Source organism: Pelodiscus sinensis, chromosome 21 (genome assembly GCF_052426305.1).
Source record: "Pelodiscus sinensis isolate ZL-2025 chromosome 21, ASM5242630v1, whole genome shotgun sequence".
In the NCBI taxonomy this organism is placed as follows: Eukaryota; Metazoa; Chordata; order Testudines; family Trionychidae; genus Pelodiscus; species Pelodiscus sinensis.
Genome location: NC_143072.1, coordinates 20717698 through 20741687, shown reverse-complemented (window position 1 = coordinate 20741687; position 23990 = coordinate 20717698). Strand labels below are relative to the sequence as shown.

Sequence of the window (23990 nt, the reverse complement as noted above, 5' to 3'; positions counted from 1 at the left end):
TTCTTTTTAAATTGTGTAACTCCAGCCCATGTGAGTCTTAAAACCCCATACAGCTGAACTTAAAATGGAAGCATTGGCATAGTACTAATTATAGACTGCTGTTATAATTATCCAGTGATCCCAAGCGCACCATCAATTTGTATCTTGTTTATCATACTTAGGTAATTTCCCGGTACTAAGTGCAACATAGGCTCTGATTTTGCTGGTTGTGGAATAAATTAACATCCAGCTCTTGCTCTGTGAAGTGAATGGTAAAATGTCCATGTCAATGAAAGCATCATTGAGTCCTAGGAAAGTGATATTAATCACTCCACAGATGTTATTCCTGTAAATATAAGCATGTATGTGAAACAATGGTCAGTTTATTGTGTTTTACAGAACTCCCTTAGCTTCTGAATTTTTTTGGGGGGGGGAGGGAATTGCTCTTGAAATCCATAACAGTTCTTGTACTGAACCATTTGTTTTGTACAGAACAGTATGGTCTGGATTCAAAAGTAGCTGCCATAGGGCATGTCTACACTAGAACATCATTTTGAAATAATTTGAAATAACTATTTTGAAATAGTGCATCCACACTAGAAGGAAACCTCAAAATCAGTCCAAGGCAGGCTCTCTTAATGTGGACTGGACTTGACTTACTTCCCAGTACTTCCTGGGGCTTTAATTGCTATGAATGACTTTGGTGAGTAGTTATTTTGAAATAGAAGTAATGGAGCATCCACTTGACCACTATTTTGAAATGAAATAAGCATTGTTCCTCGTGGAAAGCAGGAGTAGTTAACTTGAAATAACCAGCCCTTTATTTTGAAATAATGGGCGTGGTAGTGGGGACGCTCCGCTTGTTTTGAACTAAGGAGAAATAACTCCCTAGTGTAGACTAGGGCATAGTGATTAGCGTATAAACTTAACTTCCTTAAAAACACTGCCCTTTCCACCCTGAGACACATTCTTTCCAGGTGCCACTCCATTGAAAACAGTGTTACAGGCAGGGATGAATTTGGCTCAGTCAAGGAACCACTGCCAAACTTCCATTGTTGGCAGGAGATTCAGACCCTTATTGTCTGTTTCCTGGTTATTATTGGTTGCCTTGTGTCCCATTGGGCTTTCTTTCTGTTGAGCTTTGCAATCTGATCATTTTATATTCTAGTCAGTATCTGAAACTAAGCAACTAACTAGTCCCAGTGACAGACAACATGTGCTGCTTTGTTTTGCGTGAGTGTCCCCTTTTCCAGACTAGTGAATTGTAAGCCGTTTTCTTTAAAGACTTCATATCCCTTGCAGATGTTCCCTTCATACAGCTTGCGTTGCTTCTTTAGGGCTTCACTGAGCTCAAAGAGGACTAAGGGTTGATCTACATCCTTTGGAGTCAGGCCCTTAACTTTAAAGATCTTTGGAGCACAACTTTGTTTTGTTTGTGTTCAAAGGGGCGTAAGTGTTTAAAGTGCTGTAGAAATAGTAATGCATAGTCATTGGAGGCTTGAGAATTCACAAGCTGAATTATCTGGATCACTGCAAAGTGCATCACTCGTGACATCAGTTGTCTGGTATAAATATATTCCTTCTAAAAGATTCTCTGATTGCCTTCTCTCATTAAATTTTCTTCTAATGCCAACCTCACCCCTCAGGTTTTCTCTACATATCAAGCCTACTGGATACCATACATCTAAATCATAGGGATAAACCAAGCGTGGTCTAGTGCAGTAGTTTTCAAACTACAGGTCGTGACCCAGTACTGGGTTGTGGAATGTCAGGCACTGGGTCTCCATCATTTTGTTTCTCAGTTCCATGTCTGGTGGTGATGATCCCTTCTTATTCCCTCTCATCCCTTGTGGGTTTAGACATTAAGCTCCTCCGACAGGGACTTAGCATGTGCATGTACAAAGTGTTCTGCTATTGGCTGGGGCCTCAAGCCAGTGTTACCATGCTGTCACAGAGGCGGGGGGAGTCACCAGTGGAGGTGCTAAGGCAGATCCCTGCCTGTCCTGGTCTTGCAGACTGTGGTGCACCCCAAAAGTGGCTCCTATGTTGGGAGGGGGGAGCGCACAAGGCTCCATGCACTGCCCCTGCCCTGAACAGTAGCTATGAACTCCCATTGGCTAGAACCTGCTGCAGGCTGCTTTAGCAGCTATGCTAGGCGGGGGAAGGCTGGACCATGCCCCGACCACTCTCCTTGTGATGGGGGTGGGGCCTGGGCCGAAGAGGCATGATTGGAACCTTGCATCCCCCAGCTCTATGTTCACCCACCGTCCATGTGCAGCATGGTCTGTGTGCCAGGAGCAGCAGGAAGCTGCTTGAGCACCCCCGTTGCACCGCTGACGTGGAGCCGCTCAAGGTAAGTCCCTCCTGCCCCAGCTTTGACACACCCCAAAGCCAGAGCACCCTTCTATACCCCAATGCTTTCATCCTCAGCCCCACCCCAAGAGCCCACGCTCCAGTCATAGTCGGTTGGTCGCAGGCATCAACAATTTTCTTCAGCTGGGTCGGGAGGAAAAAGTTGGAAAAACGCTGGCCAAGTGGATAGGGCGCTGGACTCTGGAACTAAGGATGCTTAGATTTTATTTCTGACTCACTGCCTGTGTGACCCTGGCTGGGTTAGTCACTCCATCTTCTGTACCTTTGTTTTCCTTCCCACGCTTCTTTTATCCGCCTTGTCTGTTTTAGATTGTAATCTCTTTGGGGGCAGGGTCTGTTTCATGTTATCTGTGTTTATGCTGACTAGCAGACTGGGGCCTTAACCTCCCTGATTCCTCTAGTGCAGTGCAAATAATGGGTAGGAGAAGAGAGAAACTTGCACATTGCAAGGGATGGGAGGGTGCAAAGGGCAGGTAGTGTCCAGGTCACTTTTTTTCTTGCCTGACTTTCAGAAGTGTAGCCGAATACCTCTTCCCCTTGTGACCATCCTTCTGCCCCTCCGAGAATTTGTCCCTAACACAGGACGTCTCAACTTCCTAGGACTAACTTAAGAAGCTCTCTACTGCCCCACCTTGGGAGGTGGCCAAAACTCACTCGAAAGCCATAATTCCGCAGTTTCCCTTTGACACGCTAGACTGTCCTTAGTCATCTTGTGACTTTGGAGCACTTCATGGGAATAAATTGAACTGGTTCCATTTCAGGGCCATTTCTTTGTTTCCTCTGTTAGGACCTATTCTCCTGAGACAGAAAAGCTGGTGCTTGCCTACCAAAGCTAGAGAGAAAGGTGTTTGCTGATTCCTAAGTTAAAACAAGTCAAAGTGAAGGAGGGATGGATTTGCGGGTAAGTCACTGGACTGGGTCCAGATTCAACTGTGTCTTGCCCAAAGCGCCAGACACCCCAATCATTGTGTTTCTCAGTTCCATGTCTGGTGGTGATGATCCCTTCTTATTCTCGCCCATCCCTGGTGGGTTTAGACATTAAGCTCCTCCGACAGGGACTTAGCATGTGCATGTACAAAGTGTTCTGCTATTGGCTGGGGCCTCAAGCCAGTGTTACCATGCTGTCACCGAGGCAGGGAGGAGTCACTGGACCCTGCACCCCCCTCCGTAGCCAGCTGTGACCCTGTTCCAGCAGGTGGAATAGAAGGTTTATTAGTTCATGGGGGTACAGCATAGAAGAGACTTGTCAGCACAGGAGCCAGAAGCAGCCAGTGCCACCCATCTTGGGGAGAGGGAGCCAAGGGTGCTGCCCTCCATCTCTACTTCTCAGGCCAGTGAGAGTCACTCACACACTCAGCAGCTCGCCCTGTCCTGCAGCCAGCCCCGCCTCTGGCCTTTTTCCAGCTTCCCAGGCAACAGCGGTCACCTGGTCCCAGACTACCCCTCCCCAGCTCAGGTCACAGAAAGCATCAGCCATTGCGTATGTGGGGAAGACAGTCACCCCCGCATCCTCATCACCATCTTGCTATTGGTGACGTGCCCAAGGAAAGTGAGGCACACCGACATGTTGAAATCACATGTAACGTAAGTGAACAGAGCGAACGAATACAATCCCCCGCATTCTCATTCTGTGTCTCATGCAAATAACTAATGCGAGAAGACGGGGTAGCCGGATCACCATCTATTTACCCATCAAAGTTGTTGGGTGATGTTTTTTCAGTTCAATTCGAGTTCTCTGTGAGGCTGAAGTGGCAAACTGTGTAAAAGAGAAGCTAAAAGGTTACATAGCCTTACCTACCTATCCAACCCATGCTTCTCATTAGTAGTGAGGGGCAAGGTCTTTGAGGGAGATTTGGGGCAGTTTGCCTCCTTACGGCATCAACAGACATGCAGGCTTGTGGCTGCAGTGCAGGAAGTCACAAGGAAGAGCTTGGTTGAAGGATATGAAACAAATATAAAACCACTTACTTAATAACTGCTTGACAGTCATGTTTAACTATCCCTATACCTGGTGCTGGCCATCAGTCTCCATCTGAAACATTCTATCCTACACACACAATTTATTCCCACTTATTTTTGTTAAGTTGACTTTTATCAAACCTTCCAGTTTTGTGGGTTTTTTTTTTCTTATCTCTAAAAGGCTTGAATCTTGCTGGTTTCCCTCCATATCCCATGTTGTGTGAAGGAGAACTGTATTCCCATTGTTTTCTCTATCTGGATTTCAGTTGATGATCTATGTAAATATATCTCGCATTTTATAGCCCCTCTCGGCTCAAAGATCGCACAAAGCGCTTTGCAAATTATATAGGTAGAGCACCGTGGAAATGCAGTCAGCTGTGGAGTTGAGGGTGGCAAACAACTCTTGCAACAATGCTGGAGAGGGAAAATGTCAGTGAAGAATGCCGAGACCAATCTCGGCACCTGCAAGAGATGCCACACGATCCATAGGAATGGGAAGAAAGGGTGCAGGGGTGTGACAGCACCCTCAGGTTTTGCACTCTGCTTTCCCACACCCATGGGCTGGCCTCACTGCCAACCCGCCGTTGGCTTTACGAGTCCTGGGGCTGGCCTCTGGTGGTCCCCATGGGGTCTTGCTGGCCCCACTGGCTTCACTGCTGCCCACCAGCCTTGCAGCCTCTACTGGCCCTCGGAGTCCTGTTATCTGCTGGCCCTGCAGTCTGCTGACTCCAGGGTCCGGGTTGCTGGCCTTGGAGGCTCCGTTGCCTGTGGCTCAGCAGCTGCCGCTATCGGTGTGGCTCCAGAGTGAGGATAGCGACAGTTAAACATTGCCTTAAGTAGCGATGTAAGTGAGTAGTCGAGTACTTGACTACCCGATAAGCCTAAGCTCTTACTTAATTTAAAATGTAGAGGCGCAGTGGTCCCAGACCCAGCCTGAGCTGGGATTCCCAGGCCCGGCTCGCACAGGGTCCGTGAGCTACCCCCGCTGCAGCTCTGCACGTTAAAATGCAGAGCCACAGTGGTTCCAGCTCTGTGCTGGCTCGTGCCGGTTGGGGACCTACCCCCACTGCGGCTCTGCAGTTTAAATGTAGGAGCCGGGCTGCTTGCATGCCCTGCTTCTATTACATTTAAACCGCAGAGCCGCAAAGGCGGTAGCTCCAGGAGCAGTGCAAAGGGGACAGAGCACCTTCTCTTATTGACTAATCATGTAGTCAATACAAATTGTATCTACACGATGAGTCAGTTATCTGCCTCTTAACATCCTTAGACTTAATACAGCTTGGAAACTTTACCATGAGCAAGAAAAATGCTTCCCTTTTATTGTTTTTAGGTGCTTTGTTAGTACTGTTTTTGCTGCCTTGTTTTGTTTGTTTTTGGTCTCTGCTGCTTCCAGTTCCAAATGAGGAGCTGACTGCTCAGATGTAGCTCTGATGTTCTATTGTATCTTATTATTGATTTTACTTTATTATTCTTGTGGTAGCACAGAAGTGCCCCACTTACAGGCCAGAACCAGCTTTCCCTGTAAGCTGAGCACCTGGGCAGCCCAGCTGATTAGCAAAGTGCCCACACCCAGCAGCCCGTGTTTTTCCTGGTGGTGCACATCCACACCTACTTGGGTGGACAGAGCAAAATGTATTCCACACGTGGATGGGAAAAAAAGTAGAGGGAACTTGGGTCGGGACCCCACTGTGTTGTGACTGGCACTGTCCAAATGCCAAAAAAAAAAAAGTCCCTGCCCTCAAAGCGATTCATTGATTTGTCTCCTCTGCTTTGCCTTCCCTCATTTGATTTGATTAGAGTGCTTCTGCAGGAGCGCAGGGCTAATTATGAAATGCAATCTCGAAGTAATGGGTGAAATCAAAAGCAGAGCAAGTGAGTCCCAGGGCTTACACTCCCTTTGCGGCAGGGGCTGTGTCTGTCTAGCACCTCGCACCCTGGGCTCCTGCTCCATTCCGGGGCTTCTCCCGGATCTGCCCTCCCCGCCTGGCGTGCACTGAGTCGGGCAGGGCTCAGCTCGCTCGGTGCCGCTCCCCGCCAGCAGGCTGAGCGCGAGGCAACTCAGTGCACGGCAGGCAGGGCGCCCGCCCGCTCCGGCTGCTGCATATTTAATCGGAGGGAGCGGCTGGGCTGGGAGGCGGGGGAGCAGGAGCCGGGGAGGGGAGAGCGGGCGGGCCCGGGACCTGCGCTGCATTGTTGAGCCGCCGCGGCGGCGGAGCGGGCGGGGACCATGGAGCGCTGGAAGGACCGGGTGGCGCTGGTCACCGGCGCCTCGGTGGGCATCGGCGCGGCCGTGGCCCGGGCGCTGGTGCAGCACGGCATGAAGGTGGTGGGCTGCGCCAGGAGCGTGGACAAGATAGAGGTACCCGGGGGGGGGGGGGAGAAGTGGGGGAAAAAGGGAGAGGGAAGGAGGAGAAATGGGGAGGGGAGAAGTGGGGGGAAAAGGGAGAGGGAAGGAGGAGAAATGGGGAGGGGAGAAGTGGGGGGAAATGGGGGGAGGGGAGAAGTGGGGGGAAAGGGAGAGGGAAGGAGGAGAAATGGGGAGGGGAGAAGTGGGGAGAAATGGGGGGAGGGGAGAAGTGGGGGGAAAAGGGAGAGGGAAGGAGGAGAAATGGGGAGGGGAGAAGTGGGGGGAAAAGGGAGAGGGAAGGAGGAGAAATGGGGAGGGGAGAAGTGGGGGGAAAAGGGAGAGGGAAGGAGGAGAAATGGGGAGGGGAGAAGTGGGGGGAAATGGGGGGAGGGGAGAAGTGGGGGAAAAGGGAGAGGGAAGGAGGAGAAATGGGGGGAGGGGAGAAGTGGGGGAAAAGGGAGAGGGAAGGAGGAGAAATGGGGAGGGGAGAAGTGGGGAGAAATGGGGGGAGGGGAGAAGTGGGGGGAAAGGAGAGGGAAGGAGGAGAAATGGGGAGGGGAGAAGTGGGGAGAAATGGGGGCGGAGGAGAGAAGTGGGGGGAAAAGGGAGAGGGAAGGAGGAGACATGGGGAGGGGAGAAGTGGGGAGAAATGGGGGCAGGGGAGAGAGGGGAGAAAAGGGGGAGCGAGGAGAAATGGAGAAGTGGGGAGAAGGGAGAAGCGGGGGAGAAAAGGGGGAGCGAGGAGGAAGGGGAGAAATGTGGGAGAGGAATAAGTGGGGGGAGGAGAGCAGGGGGCGAGGAAGGCATCTCTGGGGATCCCATCTGGGCTCAGTGTCCCCCTTGGATAGGACGGGGGGGGGGGCGCATTAGGAGGCAGCATCTCCTCCTGTCCCTGTATTGTTAGCGCTCCGGTGCGTGGCGCGGATGATGCTCACGCGGGGGCAGGGGAGATGCGCCTCCCCTGGGGAGGGGGTAGCCCAGAGTCGGGGCTCCCAGCGCAGGTTGAGGGATCTGCCTCAGCGGGTGCGCAGGGGAAAGACCCTTTCCAGGTTTGCCTCGGAGCGCCACAAATGAAAGATTAATCTTTAATGAAAGATTCTGTCCTGTGATGAAGCCTCCAACAATCCCTCCCACCAGAAGTGAGGAACCTACTTCCAAGGGGCGGCTCAGAGACCCCTGGGGTGTGTGTGTGAAGGAGACCTAGGGGCTCAGTGCTGATCTCCCACCATGCTCTCAATAGTCCTCCAGTGCATGTGGGGTCAGGGAAGGGAAGTGGGGAGAGGCAATCTTATTTTCCATCTGAAATGTACTACAGCTCTTCCCCCCTCACCTCGGATTACTGGTTAAAGTTGCAGACCTGCCATTTATTTATAGCTTCCCCAAGCCTGCCTTTTCTGTTGAGCTGTCAGATTAAAATTCAAGGCCAAGATTGTTTTCAGAGTGACTGGTAATTCTGGTAGCCTCTGTTTTGGGGGACCAAATTTGGGATGTCTTAAAGGAACCTGATTTTACAGAATGCCATTGGAATGATATTGTAAAAATTCCTGGAAATATTTCTGTTTGTGAGGGTTTCTAAAGATGGGTTTGTACAGAACTTAAATTTTGGACCATATTTGGCCCTGAGGGTCCCTTTAGTTCAATAATATTAAAAACAATTTGGCCTTAATAGGTGAAGTGTAGAAAATCCTAAGGGATAGTGGTGAGGTTACAGAGGGAGTTTAGTGCATAGCAGTGAACATATCTTGTAACACAATGTCCTTAAAAGCCGAGTGACCTCTTGGCTGTATTTTTGAAAAAAAAAAAGCTCCTTTGCTCATCCTATTTTCCTCCTCTCTTATGGCTTTCACTTGTTGCATCATGGCGACCAATATAATTGAAACTCTTTGGGGCAAGGATTGTACCTTGCTTTGTCAGGTTTCCGGTACATTTTGGGTGCTACCCAGATTAAAACAATAAATTCCACTGTATAAATACTTTTGAGAATGTAAAATTCAAACTGTACCTGGAAAGGGGAAGAATGGTGCATTCATTATTCTGAATAACTGTTTGCACCAATCTGAAACTTGGTGTGTATTAATGTGTGTTTTTTTGGGGGTGGTCTGTAAGTGAAATTCAGTAAAGGTACCAAAATCTCCTGTGATTGTAAGAATGAAATATGATCAGCACACACTTTTTTTGTTGTTTGGTAAGACTACACATTGTCTCATATCTTGTTGACCCTGGAGTGGCTGCTGTTATAACGGTCAAAGGCATATTTTATTGACTCACCTGGCACTACATATAAAATATATTCTCTCCTTTGTTGGTTGATTATACTTTATATAGATATTATAGATCGTTTAGGCCTCAGCTCATCAAAACTGTTAAACACGTGTTTTAAGTTTGATCTGAAATTTGCTGCATCTTATGTATATGCTTCAATGCATGGATAAATTGGAGCGTCAGTATATAAGCGAGGAAGATAATTGTAGAGTTGATAGACACCACTAGCCAACTATAATTATATTCCTCTCAAAAATCACTGGATAGCAGTTACTGATCATTACATTTTTATTAAGTAACATTTAAAAAATACACACGTGTGTTTATTCACTCTATTTTGATTGTTAAATTTGTTGCCTCGCTGTTTAGGTTTAAATCCTTTGAGGGGAAGTGGCTTGTTAATCTAGTTGGGAAGTAAAATGTTGGGAAGTAAAATGTAGGTACCACTAGAGAGTAAGGCATGGGGTTGGTGAGGATTTTTAAATTTTGTTTCTTGTCTTTTTATGATGGAAAGGTTCCCAAAAGCTTGATGTATCTATCCTCTGTCCAGACAGATCTTTCTGTACAATATTAGCTCTGTAGAGCCAAAAAGTAGCGTGGTTTATGTAAATATTGACAGCTTCTAATGAACTCCAGCCACGCACTTGGCAATTTGAGGTACTAAATATGTTGGCTTTATTGTTATGCTACTAGAGAGAGAGAGAGGGAAAAATACTTTCCAACAAAATGGAATTTGGAGACGAGAATCTGGGGAAATGGGGTATCAGGACTGAATACAGAATATCTATAAATCGGTATCTATGCGGGAAAGCTTTGGGAGGTAGCTATGGTAATAGAAAAGAATACCTAAGACCTCTAGGGAATGTTGGACAGAGGATGTAAATATCATGGCCAATAAGACTTTGGGAAGATGTCTCTCTCAGAAGGTTTTGATACCTCAGGAGCTTGTTTATTTTATTCAGGTCAGTTTCTTGGCTTTATTACCATGAGGGCTGCTGCAGATATATGTTTAATAGTCTCTGTTTGCCTTGCATGGTCTAGCCATGCAAATGAATTTCAACTTTTTCTTTCAGCAGCTCTTCCCCTGAGATTCCTGCGCTTTTTCTAATCAGATTTCCACAAAGCTCTTTGTTCAGCTAGAAGAATTGGAGGTTTTCCATTAAGTTTTAAACATTACTGAACCAAAAGCTACCTTTATTTACCATGGACTGCCCATATTTAAGATATAATTTTGTTATTTTTAGCTTCTCTGTTGTAGGAAAATATTATTTTAAAATTGTCTGAAAAACAGAATTGGTTCATGTACCTGGTCAGCTCAGAACATCGTATTTGAAGGCACTTATCTTTTACATGTGGTTTAATAATTTTTATCTAAACCTTGTAAATCCAGCAGAACACTGGAGAAATGCTGGTTTAAAATAGCTGAGGTTAAAATAGCTTTTCACTTGAAACACAGTTTTGTCCCTGCAGCAGAACTAAACCAAATTGGTTGAAATGTTAAAGGTGATATATTTTTTTTTTAAATGCCAGTGTAGGAAAATTTTGGGCAAGCCTAAGCAATATAAAACAATTATTTGGGACCATGGTCATATATATTAGGGACACCAAAATGTTTTGGCTTAAAAACTCTTAAATTTGTTGGTGTCGGCAAGGATTGGTACCTTGGAAGAGTTGTGTTGGTGGAATTGTACAGTTATTTGAAGCAGTTTTTGCTTCGCTTAACTCTGTGAAGTTTATAAATTCTGCACGCTCCCCCCCCCCCCCGTGGGGAGAGGCAGAGAGAAACCACAGAGGAGAGAGAGGAGTGGGCTGGCATGTAGGGGAGCAGAACAGAGACAGCCAGATGGGTTAAGATCTAAGAGCTACATCTAACCAGTTAGGAAGCAAAAATAATGTCATGTGACCAGTGGGGCTGACAGCCGCTGTGGGCCCCCAGGCAAGGCAGGGTTCTGGCTATAGGTCCCAGAAGGGGCTGTCCGTTGGCAGAAGGGGTAGGCCTGCTTGTGACCTAGCTATCCAATCAGAATTAACTAATATCTTTGGAGTTTAAAATATTAGATCAACACAATAACCTTCTTCTAAGCAATTGATGATAGTAGGCCATGAGGTAAGAAGCATCTGCCAGATGCTTAAGCTGGTTGTGGGTGATTTACAAACATAGACTACTCATAAGGATAGACCCTCAGATGTGAAGATCAACATCACTCTTGTGATGGTTAGATCGGGGTGGGCAAATACTGACCTGCAGGATGGATCTGGTTCGCCGGGGTTAGCGCCTGGCAGGTCCTCGCTGCTATATTTACCTGTATGGCTGCAGGCCCCAATGATTGCAGCTGCCTTTGGCTGTGGATTTCTGTACCTGGATGGTGGGAAATGGTGTCCCGGTCCGTGCTGGTCCCATTGGCTGGGAAAGATAATCCATGGCCAGTGGGAGCCAGTACCTGTGGTCAGGCAGGTAAGTATAGTGGTGGTGGCCTGCTAGGGGCTAACCCTGAGAACTGCCACTGGATTATTATTACCTGTTCTTTGACTAGAGGGCTCTTGGTCCTGCCATGAGTGTAGGGGACTGGAGTTGATGACCTCTTGAGGTTTCTTCCAGGTCTATGATTCTGTGAGGGCAATGGAGCTAAGCTGATTTACCAGTTAGAATCAGGCCTTCAATTCAGCAAATAAATTGTTCCCTAAGAGTTTTTCACTTCACTTCAGTTTAAAATCCATGCCAAGTATTCCAGCCTTGACTCCACAGGTAAACCCTACAAAGCAGGTGAGTTTAGGCAGTGTCTACAGCTATATTACAAACTTCTTAAAGTCTTCATCGGGTCCTGCTTCATTTAAAACTCCTCCATCAGATATCTCCCTTTAGTGGAGTCAGGATTTCACCCTTTTTATATGAAAGTCAGTGGCAGTATTGCCACTGACTTCCATGGGCCAAGATTTTACCCAGAATTGAAGCCCAAGCCTACTGAAGTCAGTGGAACAATTCTTAATGATGTCAGAGAGCCTGGGATCAGTCCCTGTGAACACAGGGCTGAAGGGGCACAATTAAACTAATTGGATTAAGGTCATAGGCAGAATTAAGGCCTCAAATCAGTATTGTCAACCCCAAGTGTTCAAAACTCCCAATCAGGCTCCAAAGCACAAAATGTTTCTTTGGGGATGCTCTGTCTTTGCCTTCTGGGGTTTTGGCCATAAGTATCTTCAAACTTTTCTCTACAATCGTGAGGGCTTACTTGGGGGAGGAGAGGAGCTGAGAATCTTGTGTAATCACGCGACTCCAGGGGCTGGGAATTTAAGAAGAACACCTTCTATCCTGAGACTCAAAATAAAAGTGTGAGAGTTGGCAAAACTGTTAGCTCTCCGTTTTCATATATTGTAATATTTTCAGGGGCAGGAGGTGTTGTGTTTTTATTTTAAAAGGTATACTCATAAGGGTCACCTCTATAGGACAAAGCAAATGGATACACAACATTTGTTGTCTGGTTTTTGCTGCTTTGAGATGTAACCAAGGCCTGAAAAGTGTTGTAGGTGTTTGCGTGTATGTTAGGAATGCAGGGTTTGTTTAATCAGGAACTTCATGAAAACTATGATTGAGATCACAATAGACCAGCGGTGGGCAAATACCGGTCTGCAGGCTGAATCTGGTTCACCATGGTTAGCCCCTGGTGGGCCGCTGCTGCTGTATTTACTCATGCCTCTGCAGGTACAGGTGATAACAGCTCTCATTGGCTGCAGATCGCTCCCCGCAGCTCCCATTGGCTGGGGAAAGCAGTGTCACAGTCTGCACCACTTTGCATAGCTCCTATTGGCTGGGAATGATGAGCCGTGACTAATGGGAACTGCAAGCACCTATAGCTGTGGCGGCACAGGTAAATATTGTGGAGGAGCTAGCTGCTGTCTTATTGCCCACCCCTGCAATAGACAGATCTGAGCAATTGAGGAAATAAGTTTGTCAGATTATTTAACTCTGTTGTTTTTGTGATTTAACTTAAATGTCTGAGGAGCAATTGTGAGAAAATAAGTGTTTGTCAAACTTTCAACATTACCCCTTTAGTAAATGTGATGAGAGCTAATAAACCTGCAAATCAAGGCTGGATATACCTGCTTTTCTAAGGACTGGAAAAGGAGGGGGGAGAGGGCGGGAAGAAACCGCTATAACAAACAAAACCTTTCAGTCCTCCTTTATGTACCAGAAAGAACCTGTCAGGAAAAAAATAAATGAGTCTCAAATTTAACTTTTTGAAATTGTCCTTTGGGGATCACCATTAGTCTTAAATTTCTAGACTTTCTCATGTTTGCGGTTTGTTGAGAAAGCAGTGTTATCTTAAGACTTTTCATTTTCTCTCCATATAAATTATAGCTTTATTATATTTTTTATCTTAGATTAATTTTTCTTGTTTCTTCTTTGTAATATCTTGAAAATGAAGCCTTTCCAGTATTGCAGGCATGTCCAAAGTCCGGCCCGCGGGCCAATTGCGGCCCGTGTTCCGGTTTAATACGGCCCCCCAGGTAATTTGGCAATATCTATCTTTTATGGCCCCCAGCGAATCCATATGTATTGAGATGAATACATTGTAAAATCTCAGTTAATGTCAGTTGGTCTAAATCAGTTATAAATATATTTGGACACAACATGTATACTTGGTGTTATGTTCCTGTTCATATTTTTTGAACTTAAAAGTTGACAGACAACCTTTATTACCAATAATATGTAATGTACTTTACAATGTTCCTGACATATATTTCAGCTTCCTGGATTTTTTTTTCATCTGGCCTTCAGATATGAAAGGCAGAGTGATTTAACACCTGTTTAGATTTGTCATCCATGTGACGAAATGAAAAGTATGCCGTTTGCAATAAACTTTGCATAAAATAGTTAATTTGCGTTAATTTTAATGGTTCAAAGAATGTCAGGCAAAATGGTCGGCCCTCACGCATGTTCACTTCTTCAAATCTGGCCCTCTTTGAAAAAAGTTTGGACACCCCTGCAGTATTGCCTTGGTCACAAGTCTTCCTAAATTAGCTCCATAATAGCTTTCATATGTGGTTGGCATCAAATCCTCCTAAAACATTGCATTTTGCTATAGAGACATAGCAGAACTTGTCAATAAGACTGTGATATATGGAGGGTCTGGTTAGTTTGTGAGGGTAATAAAGTATTCCAATCTGAAGTTGGATAACATTATACATATCCAAGAGTAATGTGTAGTCATAATCTGTCAAAGCATGTTTACCCCTAATTGTTCACCCCATGTTTTTATACGGTTGTCAGAATTCCTGGGTTCTGTTCCCACCTCTGTCTGATTCTCTGTGCCTCAATTTGAGTTGTAGAAGGGAGATGCTCCCAATTACTTAACTCACCAAACCTGTTACGAGACTTAATTATTTAGGGCTTGATCCAAAAGCCCATTGAAACTAGTGGGAGTTTGATCCAAAGTCTTTTGAAAGAAGGCTTTTAATGGTTGTAAAGCAGTTTGTGGTTTTTAGGTGAAAGGAGTTATGTGGAGGAAAATTATTCTTGGCATTCTATAGGAGGCTTTGGTGACGTGGCCTTTTATCTTGCTATTTCCTTTTCATTTCATCTTCATTATCATACCTGTAATTGACATTATAGGTCTCTGCACTTTTAGGTGTCCATAAATACTGGCATATGGTTACCATTACATCTCAACCTTTTTGAAAAGTTCCAGATAATAACCTGCAAATGATTTGTTGCCTTGATGCCAAACCAGAGAATTTGCTGGACTACAGGAGGTCAATATTGTCTAGCAGCATTACCATCACTTCCACTGCTTACTGGGCTCTTAGTGAGGGGTAAATTAGAACTAAATAGCAGCACAGAGCCAGGACTGGTGGCTGTAAACAAACTTTATGGGACTGCGGGAAACTTGGCGCTACCTATGATAAGTGGACATCTGGCGAATTAAAATCATGCTGGATCACAGGTGATGTTGGACCAGAGAGTGCCGGATTAGAGAGGTTCAAGATGTACGTAGACTGCATTTTAATTGGTATTTTGTGTTGCATTACTGAAAACTGGACTTCTGCTGGGCATCTCTGGTTGGTTTAGTGAGCTGAGTAACTGATGTTGATAATTGCATGAAACTTTTAATGGTGAGACTTCCCAAAGCATCTAAAAGACTTAGGGCAGGAGAGTCAGTGCAGCCTGTGGTCTCTAAATCTCATAAGTGCTTTTGAAAATCTCAGCTAAATAGTCTTCGGACCTCAGACTTTTCAGGAGAAAGTGCATTATGTATAATGTGGACCTCAAACATTACCTTTTAAGATCGTGGCTTTTTATTAGATGCAGCACAAAATGTACATTTTATTATTTATTTATCGGTTGTGCTGCAAGTGTTCCAATTAAGACCAGGTTCTGTATTCTAATTCTATTTAGATTCTACCATCACTGTAGTATTTGAGTTCCTCCCTGCCATGCACGAAGTAATGCCACTCAAATCAGTCATGTGTGGGCCATTCTTTCTCTCAGCCTGTTCCCAGGGAGAGTTGTGTGCCGTGTAGTGATTGGCTTGGCTAGGGTTTTGGGTGATCATGGTTAAATGCCCTCAGGAGACCATGTTAAAGAAGTGCAGCTTGCACTTGGAACAGAAGGGTGTGAGATTTATAGGGTTGCCAGAAGGTTCCAACAAAAATACTGGACATACTTGAGATTACATCACAATCTATAGTACATCTTAGAAAATACCGGACATTTATAATTTCTCAATTTATTTCCCGAAAAGAAAGCTCACATACTGGACTGTCTGGTTCAAAACTGGACACCTGGTGACCCTAGAGGTTTATGGTGCTCCTTCGCTCCCAGAGAAGTTCAATTCACAGTCTGACTGGCCCCCAAGAAAGCTGTCTCCTGCCCTGACAAGCTTTGACCTGTGGTTATAGAAAGTTACATTTTGAAAGGAAGTTGTCAACCAGGAGCCTCATTTCGGAGATTTAGGTGATCTTGTAGATATCCTTGGTGAAGGGCCTGATCAGTGTTAAGAGTGGAAGTCAGGTTTGTGTGCTAGGCATTGTACAAACACCAAGGAAAATACGAACCCTGCCCCTAAAGAATTTATATTCTTTTTTGAAACTGGAAAAAAGGCACAACCCAATTCCCTCTGACATCAGTGGAAAGTCTCCCGTTGAGTAACAAGGGAACGGGATTGGGCCCCCCCTGAGCATAATACATATTAGCTGCTTAAAAGTCTGGTGGATAGCCGTGTTAGTCTGTAACTTTAAAAAAACAAGTGGTCCGGTAGCACTTCAGAGACTAACAAAAATATGTGTAGTATCATGCATTTTCGTGGGCACAGCCCGCTAGACCTTGATGATTTCAGATCAGCCTGTTATACCTTACTGCTGCTTCTTGGAGCCATCCTTCTTAGGCTGGTTTCTTGTAGGACTCTTGGGGCAGTAAGACTATGAAAGGGCATTGGACCTATGGACTAGATGAGGGAGAGCATTCCATGTGTAAAGGGTAGTGTGGAAGAATGCCTGGGAATGTTTGGGGGAGAAACAGGCTCACAGTTGGCATCAGTGGAGTGGAGGGAGCAATGCGACGGGAGCCAATATGATGCAGTGGGAAATGGGAAATCAGTGGAGGGGTCAAAATGAGCCAGGGGTGACCTACCATATGGTCAGACTGATGACTTGAACGGATTGGAGAGAGGCAGTGTGGGTATGGGCAAAGCAAGAATGAGGGGGAGACAAAAGACGACATGGTGTTACAGTACATGTCTCGTTGTATTAAAAACTAATAAATTGATTGAATCAACCATCGTAACGGAATATAGCTTGGATTTATTTTCTATCTTAAATGGGGGGAGCATAAATAGTACTGTTTAAAAGCAAAACAGAATAATCCTATTCATAATATCTAATCCTTAGAAAGTTAAACTGGCTGGAACCACGGTGTATAGATGTTTTATAGCCTACTGCAAACTGGTGACTGAGAGAATATGTAGTCTGGCGGGGGAATTTATCTAGGGCAATAAATACTATGTCAAGTTTTCTTTATCTCTTGGAAAATCAGATGAGAGCTAGAGGCAAGATTACAAGGGAGTTGCAGAATTGGGGTTTTAAGCCATGTTGGGAGTGGTATGCTCTTTATTTGACTTTGTCCAGCTCTAACATTTTATAATTATTTTAAAAAATAATGTAACAATTTTTTGATCAGCAGAGTATGGACCATAATTATTGAGTTAGACTGTCGTTTGGTTTCAGTGAGTTCCGTATTTACTATGTGGTTTGATAATTGATTTTGATCAATAGTTATTTTCGCTGTGTGGCACAATAAAGAATTAGCTTAGTCATTTGGATTTATCCTATAGAATAATGTCCAGTAGTGATGGTCTCAAATAAAATATTGTACAAGCCCAGTCCAGCAACTGTGACTCACATAAAAGTTCGTTAGTCAGTTTCTCAACAGAAGGAGTCTTTAAATCTTACTCAGTACGAGTCTCTCGTGAGTAAGATTCCTTACTAGTTCTGGTTAACTGTTAACCGGTAGGGCCTGGAACAGCTCCCCACCTGCCCTAGTTGTCCAGAGTAGCTTCTGCCTGCAGCACTCCCTGTAATTGGTTATCCAGTTAAACATAATGGGATTTTACATCCTTAGTACAAGCAGTGTTTTGTTCTGGTTTTGGATTCTGATCTGCAAGGCCTTTTTTGTCTTGGATTTCTGTCTTCGGTTTCATAAAACCATTTTGTAGTCTGAAACGTGCATGTGTATATAGCAGTTTTCTTTGAGAAGTGTTTTAGCTGTGTTACTAAATTATCTGTTACATGTTAAAAACTCATGTTTCCAAAGTAGCAAGAAAATTCAAGCAATATCTGAGATCGGTTCATGACACTGAGGATAAAATATTTCACATGAGTGATAAAATATTTTGTACTCCTCTTAATTAATTAAAAATATAATGCATCAGTTTTGTTTCGCAACACTCTACACCTGAGAGAGAATTTATGAGTATTTATTGGTAAATGTAGGGCCAGTATGGCTTGGAGGCATAATAAAGACCACTGAACATCCTGTCACTTGTAACACATGTGCTGGTTTTTTATTAGAATGCAGGAACATATTAAATGTTTTCCTCTGTAAGAAGAGGCTTAGAGTAGAGAGCCAGAGAACAAAGCTGCCCCTATGGGATATGAAAATGAATTCCACGTGTAAGGATGAAATCAAATAGCAAGTCATTCTGCTACTCGATCTCTATTAGCCAGCAGAATGTTACTCGGTGTAATTTTAAGGGTACATATTAATGATAATTTAACCTTTACAATTATAAAAAGGCTTTTAACGTTAAATAATGTATTATGAACAGTGCGGTAGGTCGTAGAATACTGTTCAATAGGAAAAATGGACTAAGCATAGTGTCTTTCTGCCCAGAAAATTTGAAGTGAAAAAGCTACAACATCCTATTCTTTCAGGTCCATACAGACCATATGTATCCCTTTAGCTGGTGATTTTCTCTTTTCCCTGCTAACCTTAGTTGCCTGTGTAGGGCTTGTTTATGTATATGATAAAAATGCTCAGCTGGGCTTGCAGAAATGCTTTCTCCTTGACCCCTAGCCCTTCCTATTTAAAACCTGGGGGCTGGTTTAATCCTCCTCCCTCTTGTGCTCATCATAATCAATCCAAATAGACAAGACATGACAACGTGTAGAGGGAATACAAGAGCAGAGGGAATACAAGAGCAGAGAGGTGAGGTGACTTGTCCATGGCCAGTGGCAGGAATAAAATCTCAGCCCTCCTGTGTGCTGGTTAGTACCCTATCTCCTGGACCATGGTGCCTCTTGTCCAGCTCTGTAGTTTTCTATTTAACCAGCTGAGTTTGGACCAAAGAGAGATTTTTTTCATAACCGTACTAGACTTTAGAAGTGTCCTCTCAGTGTTCCCCCAGGTGCTTTCTATCCATGCTTTATGTATGTGTATTCTTCCTTTTTAGCTTAGCGAGATGCTAGTTGCTCAAGAGGACGTTGTGGTTTGTCACGGCATTAAGCTGGGGACACCACACTATAAGAACGAGACGGGGTGAAAGTATTTCCTTGGTGCTCAGCCGCAAGTGGGGAAAAGAAAGAAGCGTTGTGTCTGTCTGCATGCTGCCCACAGAACAATCCAGACCCAGCCGCTGGAGGCAGACGTGTTCCATTGACGCCCGGGGACACGGCTGCAGCAAAAAAACCCAGAAGGTGCACCGCTCTGACTGTAGCAAAAAGAGAATTTGATTGGGATCCTGGCTTAGACTTGGTGCAGCTGTGCTAACCATTGCTCGGGGGTGTGTGTGGGGGGGGGAAGGGGGAAGGAGAGCACCTAGTACTGCATTTCATGGCATTCACTGCGGGGGACTGAAATGTGTTTCTAAACTAGCTGCAGGTATGCACTGGGCACTCACGCCTGCTTTGCCAGGGTCACGATTTAAACACCTTTCTTTCTAGTTCATATAGGGATCATCCTCATTGTGACACTCACGCTCATGTCCTAGCTGCATTCGTTTGGGCTCAGATCCTTAGCTGATGTAAATTGGCTTAGCCAATGAAACTGTTTCAGTTTACATGGGCGGAGGCTCTGTTCCCGTTTCAGAAAAGTTGATGGTTCATTAGGCTGTTGCAGAGGTGGCCAACCTGTTACAGACAAAAAGTCAAAATAGTGGTGGATACAACACAAAGATCCATGGGAAAGAAGTTGTTGAGAAAGGGGGGGGGGGGAACTGCTGCCCCTTTAAGAGCTGCATGTGGCCCAAGTAGGCTTCTGTTGGCTTCAGCGTCAGATCTCACTGCCCCAAGCGATGCCCTGACCAGACAAGGTAAAAAGATCCAGGCAGGGGAACGCAGAACAGCTGCGAGTGCCGGAGACGCAATTTTTCCTTGGAAGAGCCGCATACGGCTCACGAGCCGTGGGTTGGCCACCCCCGGGCTGTCGATTGACGTATACAGGGGCAGATGACCATTTTGCAGGGCCCAGGGCAGCCCAATTTCAGGGGCCCCCCTTTGCCACGGCGCATGCGTGGTGACGCCACGGCGCATGCGTGGGGCTTCTTGAAGCGCGGGGCCCGGGGAGGCCGCCCCGCTCGCCCTGCCCTATATCCGCCCCTGGCCGAATAGGAGATAAAGTGTTAAGGGGAGAGGGTGAGATTTTTGTTAGCTTTTGCCCTTCTCATTGCAGCGTGCTTCCTCTGCCACTCTATGGAGAGATTCAATTGCCCTCTAAGCTCTGTGCTTGGGCAGCCACCCAGGAGAGATTCAGATGCCGCCCAACTGATTAGCAGAGTGCCCACAGCCGGCAGTGTGTGTTTCTACGGGTGGTGCACATATGCACATATCTTAGTGCGCATAACACTACTTATTCCACACACAGATGGAAGAAATTAGAGGGGACATGGGTCATTATTCTTAATGGTATAGATGAGAGAACCAAGGAACAGAGAGATAAAATAACTGGCTTAAAGCCACACATCAGGTCGGTGGCAGGGCAGGGGTAACGCCAAGGTTTCGTATCCCCAGCCCATGACTCTTTCCAGCGGGCCATGCTGACTCTTTCCTTGAGGTGTATGAGGCATAATCTTTGCACCTTCAATTCCCCGGCAGCATTGAGGCAGCATTCTAGCTGAGGAGACCTAGACCTGGCTTCCTTTGGAAACGGGCAGTGTCTGCCCCAGGTTGGCAGGAGGGAATCATGTGAGCAGTGTGAGGGCCTTTATTTCTTCCTCCTCCTGCTTTTACCTCTTTCAGCAGTCAGCGATCCAGCCGCCTCTTCCCTATGACCGTTTGTGTTCAGCGAGCCTGTGGCAGCTGTCACATACTTCATGAACCTGTAGCCTTTTAAACGGTGTGAATTCATGGCTTGTGAGTAGTCCTGGGTCGACAGCCCGAGAAACAGAGGTCTTTTGTGTACTGTGTTCCTTAGGCTGAGCCGCCCGAGTCAGGATAAGGGTGAGAGGGTAGCTCAGCTGTCTCTTTCAATCTTTGCCTCTCTGCTAAAAATAACAAAGTGGGAACTCCCCCCCCCCCCCCCCTTTTCTCTTTTTCTCTCCACATCTGGCAACCACTTACCTTGGTAGCTCTTTGAAGCAGGAGCCATCTTTTGCATTCTGTAGTTGTACAGCGCTTCGTACCATGGGCTCCGGGTCCACAACTGGGACTCCTGGGTGCGTGAGGCCCAGCAATTTAAAAAGGACCAGGGCACAGGGCTGACATTCCTGCTACCAGCAGTGGCGGGAGTCCTGGGCCCTTTAAATCGCTGCCGGAGCCCCAGGGAGTGTTGAGGGCTGGCTGGAGGAGGCTGGCTCTTAGTCCCACCCCTTCTGAGGGGCCCAGAAGCAAGCCCCCCCCCCATTGCCCAGGATCTGGTTGGGTTGCCGGGTGTCTGGTATTCACCCGGACAGTCTGGTATTTTCGCCTCCTTCCCGGTTTAAAAAAAAAAAAATTCAGTGAATACCGGACACCTGAGATGTCCGGTACAGTATTTTCTGAATTTCTCTCTTCCCCCCCCCCCCGCCCCCTGACCAGGAGGTGAAAATGCCGGGCACCTGGCAACCCTACAAACACTCAGCGCCCGGCCTCCCAGCCACCCCCGAGACTCCTCCAGCCCCCAACACTCCCAGCCAACACTCCCCCAACACTCCCGCTCCCCTGTGCCTATCCCTGAACTCACTCTTAAAGTGGACTTGCTGTTTTAATGATGTTTTATTTTAATTTTTTTTTGGCTTAAGTCCTTGGAGTCCTCTTTGTTTGTTTGTTCATTCAACAACTTTGGTCTCTTTTCTCCGTCCCCCCGCTTTTTTTCCCTTCAACAGAATTTTTCCCGTTTTTTTTTTTTTTTTGGGGGGGGGGGGGGGAGGTGTGTTCGGTATTTTTGTTTCAACCATCTGGCAATCCTAGGGCCTGGTGAAGTCTGTCACCAGCCCTGCATACAGGCCTCCGAATGTCCACCGAATGCAGTAACTTCCCCTACTAATCTAGGTTACCCTAGGATCAGGGACTGAAAGGTGAAGGTTCTGGATCTCATTGCATAGTTCCCTTCATCAACCATTCCTCCCAGGTTTTTAATAAACAAGACAAAACAGGAGGGCCAGAGACCCAAATTAGTAAGGGGGATTGTTGGGAGATAAGACAGCATCGTTGGTGTATAACTGGTTTCACAGAGTGTGTTTTGATTTTCCCTTGGATTGCTTTTATAATGGATATTGCGTAATCCAAAACTTTTTTTTGGGGGGGGGAGGGGGAGGAAGAGGTGGGGTAGGCGGAACACAGAGTGATAAAATGCGGCTCAAATGGCAAGCTTTACCAAGTTAATTAGAATGCATTTGTGACCATTATTGATCAAAGGTAACATTGAGAACCCTGGACTATGTTGTCAAGGTTAGATCTTGCTCAAGAAACCGCCTTTGATAAGATGAGCTATTGACTGTACATTCTAGAAGCCCAGCTTCTTAAGGGATTAGCGCTTTCCTTTTCCAGCAAGCTGTGAGTAGGAGGAGGGGGAAGAGAAATACTGCGCCTCATTCTCCCTGCTGTGTGTACATAGAGAAACATTGTCTGTAAAACCCCCAGTATATCCCATTTGTATATTTATTATTTCTAATTATTGATAGGGCAGCAATGCCAAGAGAGAGCCTCGCTGAGATCCAGGCCTGCCCGCAGTGAAATCCCCCCCCCCCCCCCCCGAAGAGTTTACATTCTAAATAGACAAGGAAAAGCACAGGCCCAGAGAGGAAATGATTTGTGTCCAAGATTGTCAGAGCCAAGAATTCAAATCAGGGCTCTTGACGTCCAGTCAAACACCCTGTTCCTATACAGCTCACAGAGTAAATGCAAGTGTCCGATGCAACTCGATTCCCCCTTTGCAGGGTAAGTTCCATTGGATTGGACCAGCACTTGAATAAGAAATCTCCAAGGAAAAGCTACGTCGTTTGTGATTCAGTAGGTAGCCCACTTTCTTCCTAGTCTGTACTGATCCAAAGTTCTAGGATGCGTTGCACTTGTTTTTGACACGTGATGTTCAGTCAGGACCTTGTGGACATTCACAATCCCAGTAACATTTTTCAAAAGAACAGGAGCGCTGGACAAACTCCAGCTCAGATGGTTACATTCTGTTTCCTTAATAAATTCTGCTTCCAGCATTAGGTAACATGGCCCATTTACTTTGTCCCATAAAGTCGTGTAGATTTGCTGGCTGCTGTTAAACAGATGAGCGTATTTCAACCCAGAAATGACTCTGAATTTGGGGCTCAGGATATTGGTTTAGCAGTCTGAGCATAGGACAGGGAGCCTGGGGCTTTAATCTAGGGTCCTCCCCACCCTCTGATCTGGGGGTTTGTATTTCGAGAAAGTTACTTCGCTTCTTGGCTTCAGTTTCCTCCATCTGTAAAAACAGGGCTAATAATCTACGGGGGGGCGGGGGGGGGGAGGGCTGACAGCTTATGCAGGGCCCCAGGCAAGGTGTGTAGGGGGACCAGCTCCACACCACTGGAAGGGACAGGGCCTCAGGTAAAAGGGGCCAGCCAGCCCTCGGAGCAGCCCAGACCATGGCCCTGCCCCCACAGCCCTAAAAGCCACTTGGAGTAGCAATATAAAGGGCCTAAGCTTTGATTGGTCAGTGGGCTTGCTAAGCTATCTGTGCTAAGTGGCTTGCTTTTTTTTTTTTGATGATGATATTTATCATTGTGGTATCTACGCTCTGCAAGCTGGGAAGATTAATTAGTTTATGGTTGGAAGATGAAAAGTGCTGTGTGAGTGCTGTTACTGCTTGATAATTTTCAGGGCGCTTGGAGCGGTAAGAAGGAGAAGCACCCTCTAAGGCTACATCTACACTGCTGCTTTTTTGCAGAAGAGGCAATGCAAATGAAGCGCTCATTAGCAACTTCTCGCGCTTCATTTGCATATTCTCTTCCAATGCTTTTTGCAGAAGAGGTTTTTGTGCAAAAAAAAGCGGTGTCGACAGGTCCGTTTTGTGCAAAAAAAACCCCCTTTTGCGCAAGAACCTGTAAACCTCTCTTTTTTTTTTTTTAAAGGAATAAGGGTTCTTGTGCAAAAGGGTTTTTTTTGCACAAAACAGACTTGTCTACACTGCTTT

The 23990-nt window shown here is 45.8% G+C and overlaps 1 protein-coding gene across 1 annotated transcript in view; it reads left to right on the top strand.

The window, feature by feature from the left end:
* Positions 1-6255: 6255 nt before the first annotated feature.
* Positions 6256-23990, top strand: part of DHRS11 (dehydrogenase/reductase 11) — a 93697-nt gene continuing 75962 nt past the window's right edge. The window contains exon 1 of the mRNA XM_075904758.2: positions 6256-6670. Within this exon, the coding sequence (XP_075760873.2) occupies positions 6539-6670 (132 nt within the window). The 5' untranslated portion in view covers positions 6256-6538. The remainder of the gene's footprint in view (positions 6671-23990) is intronic.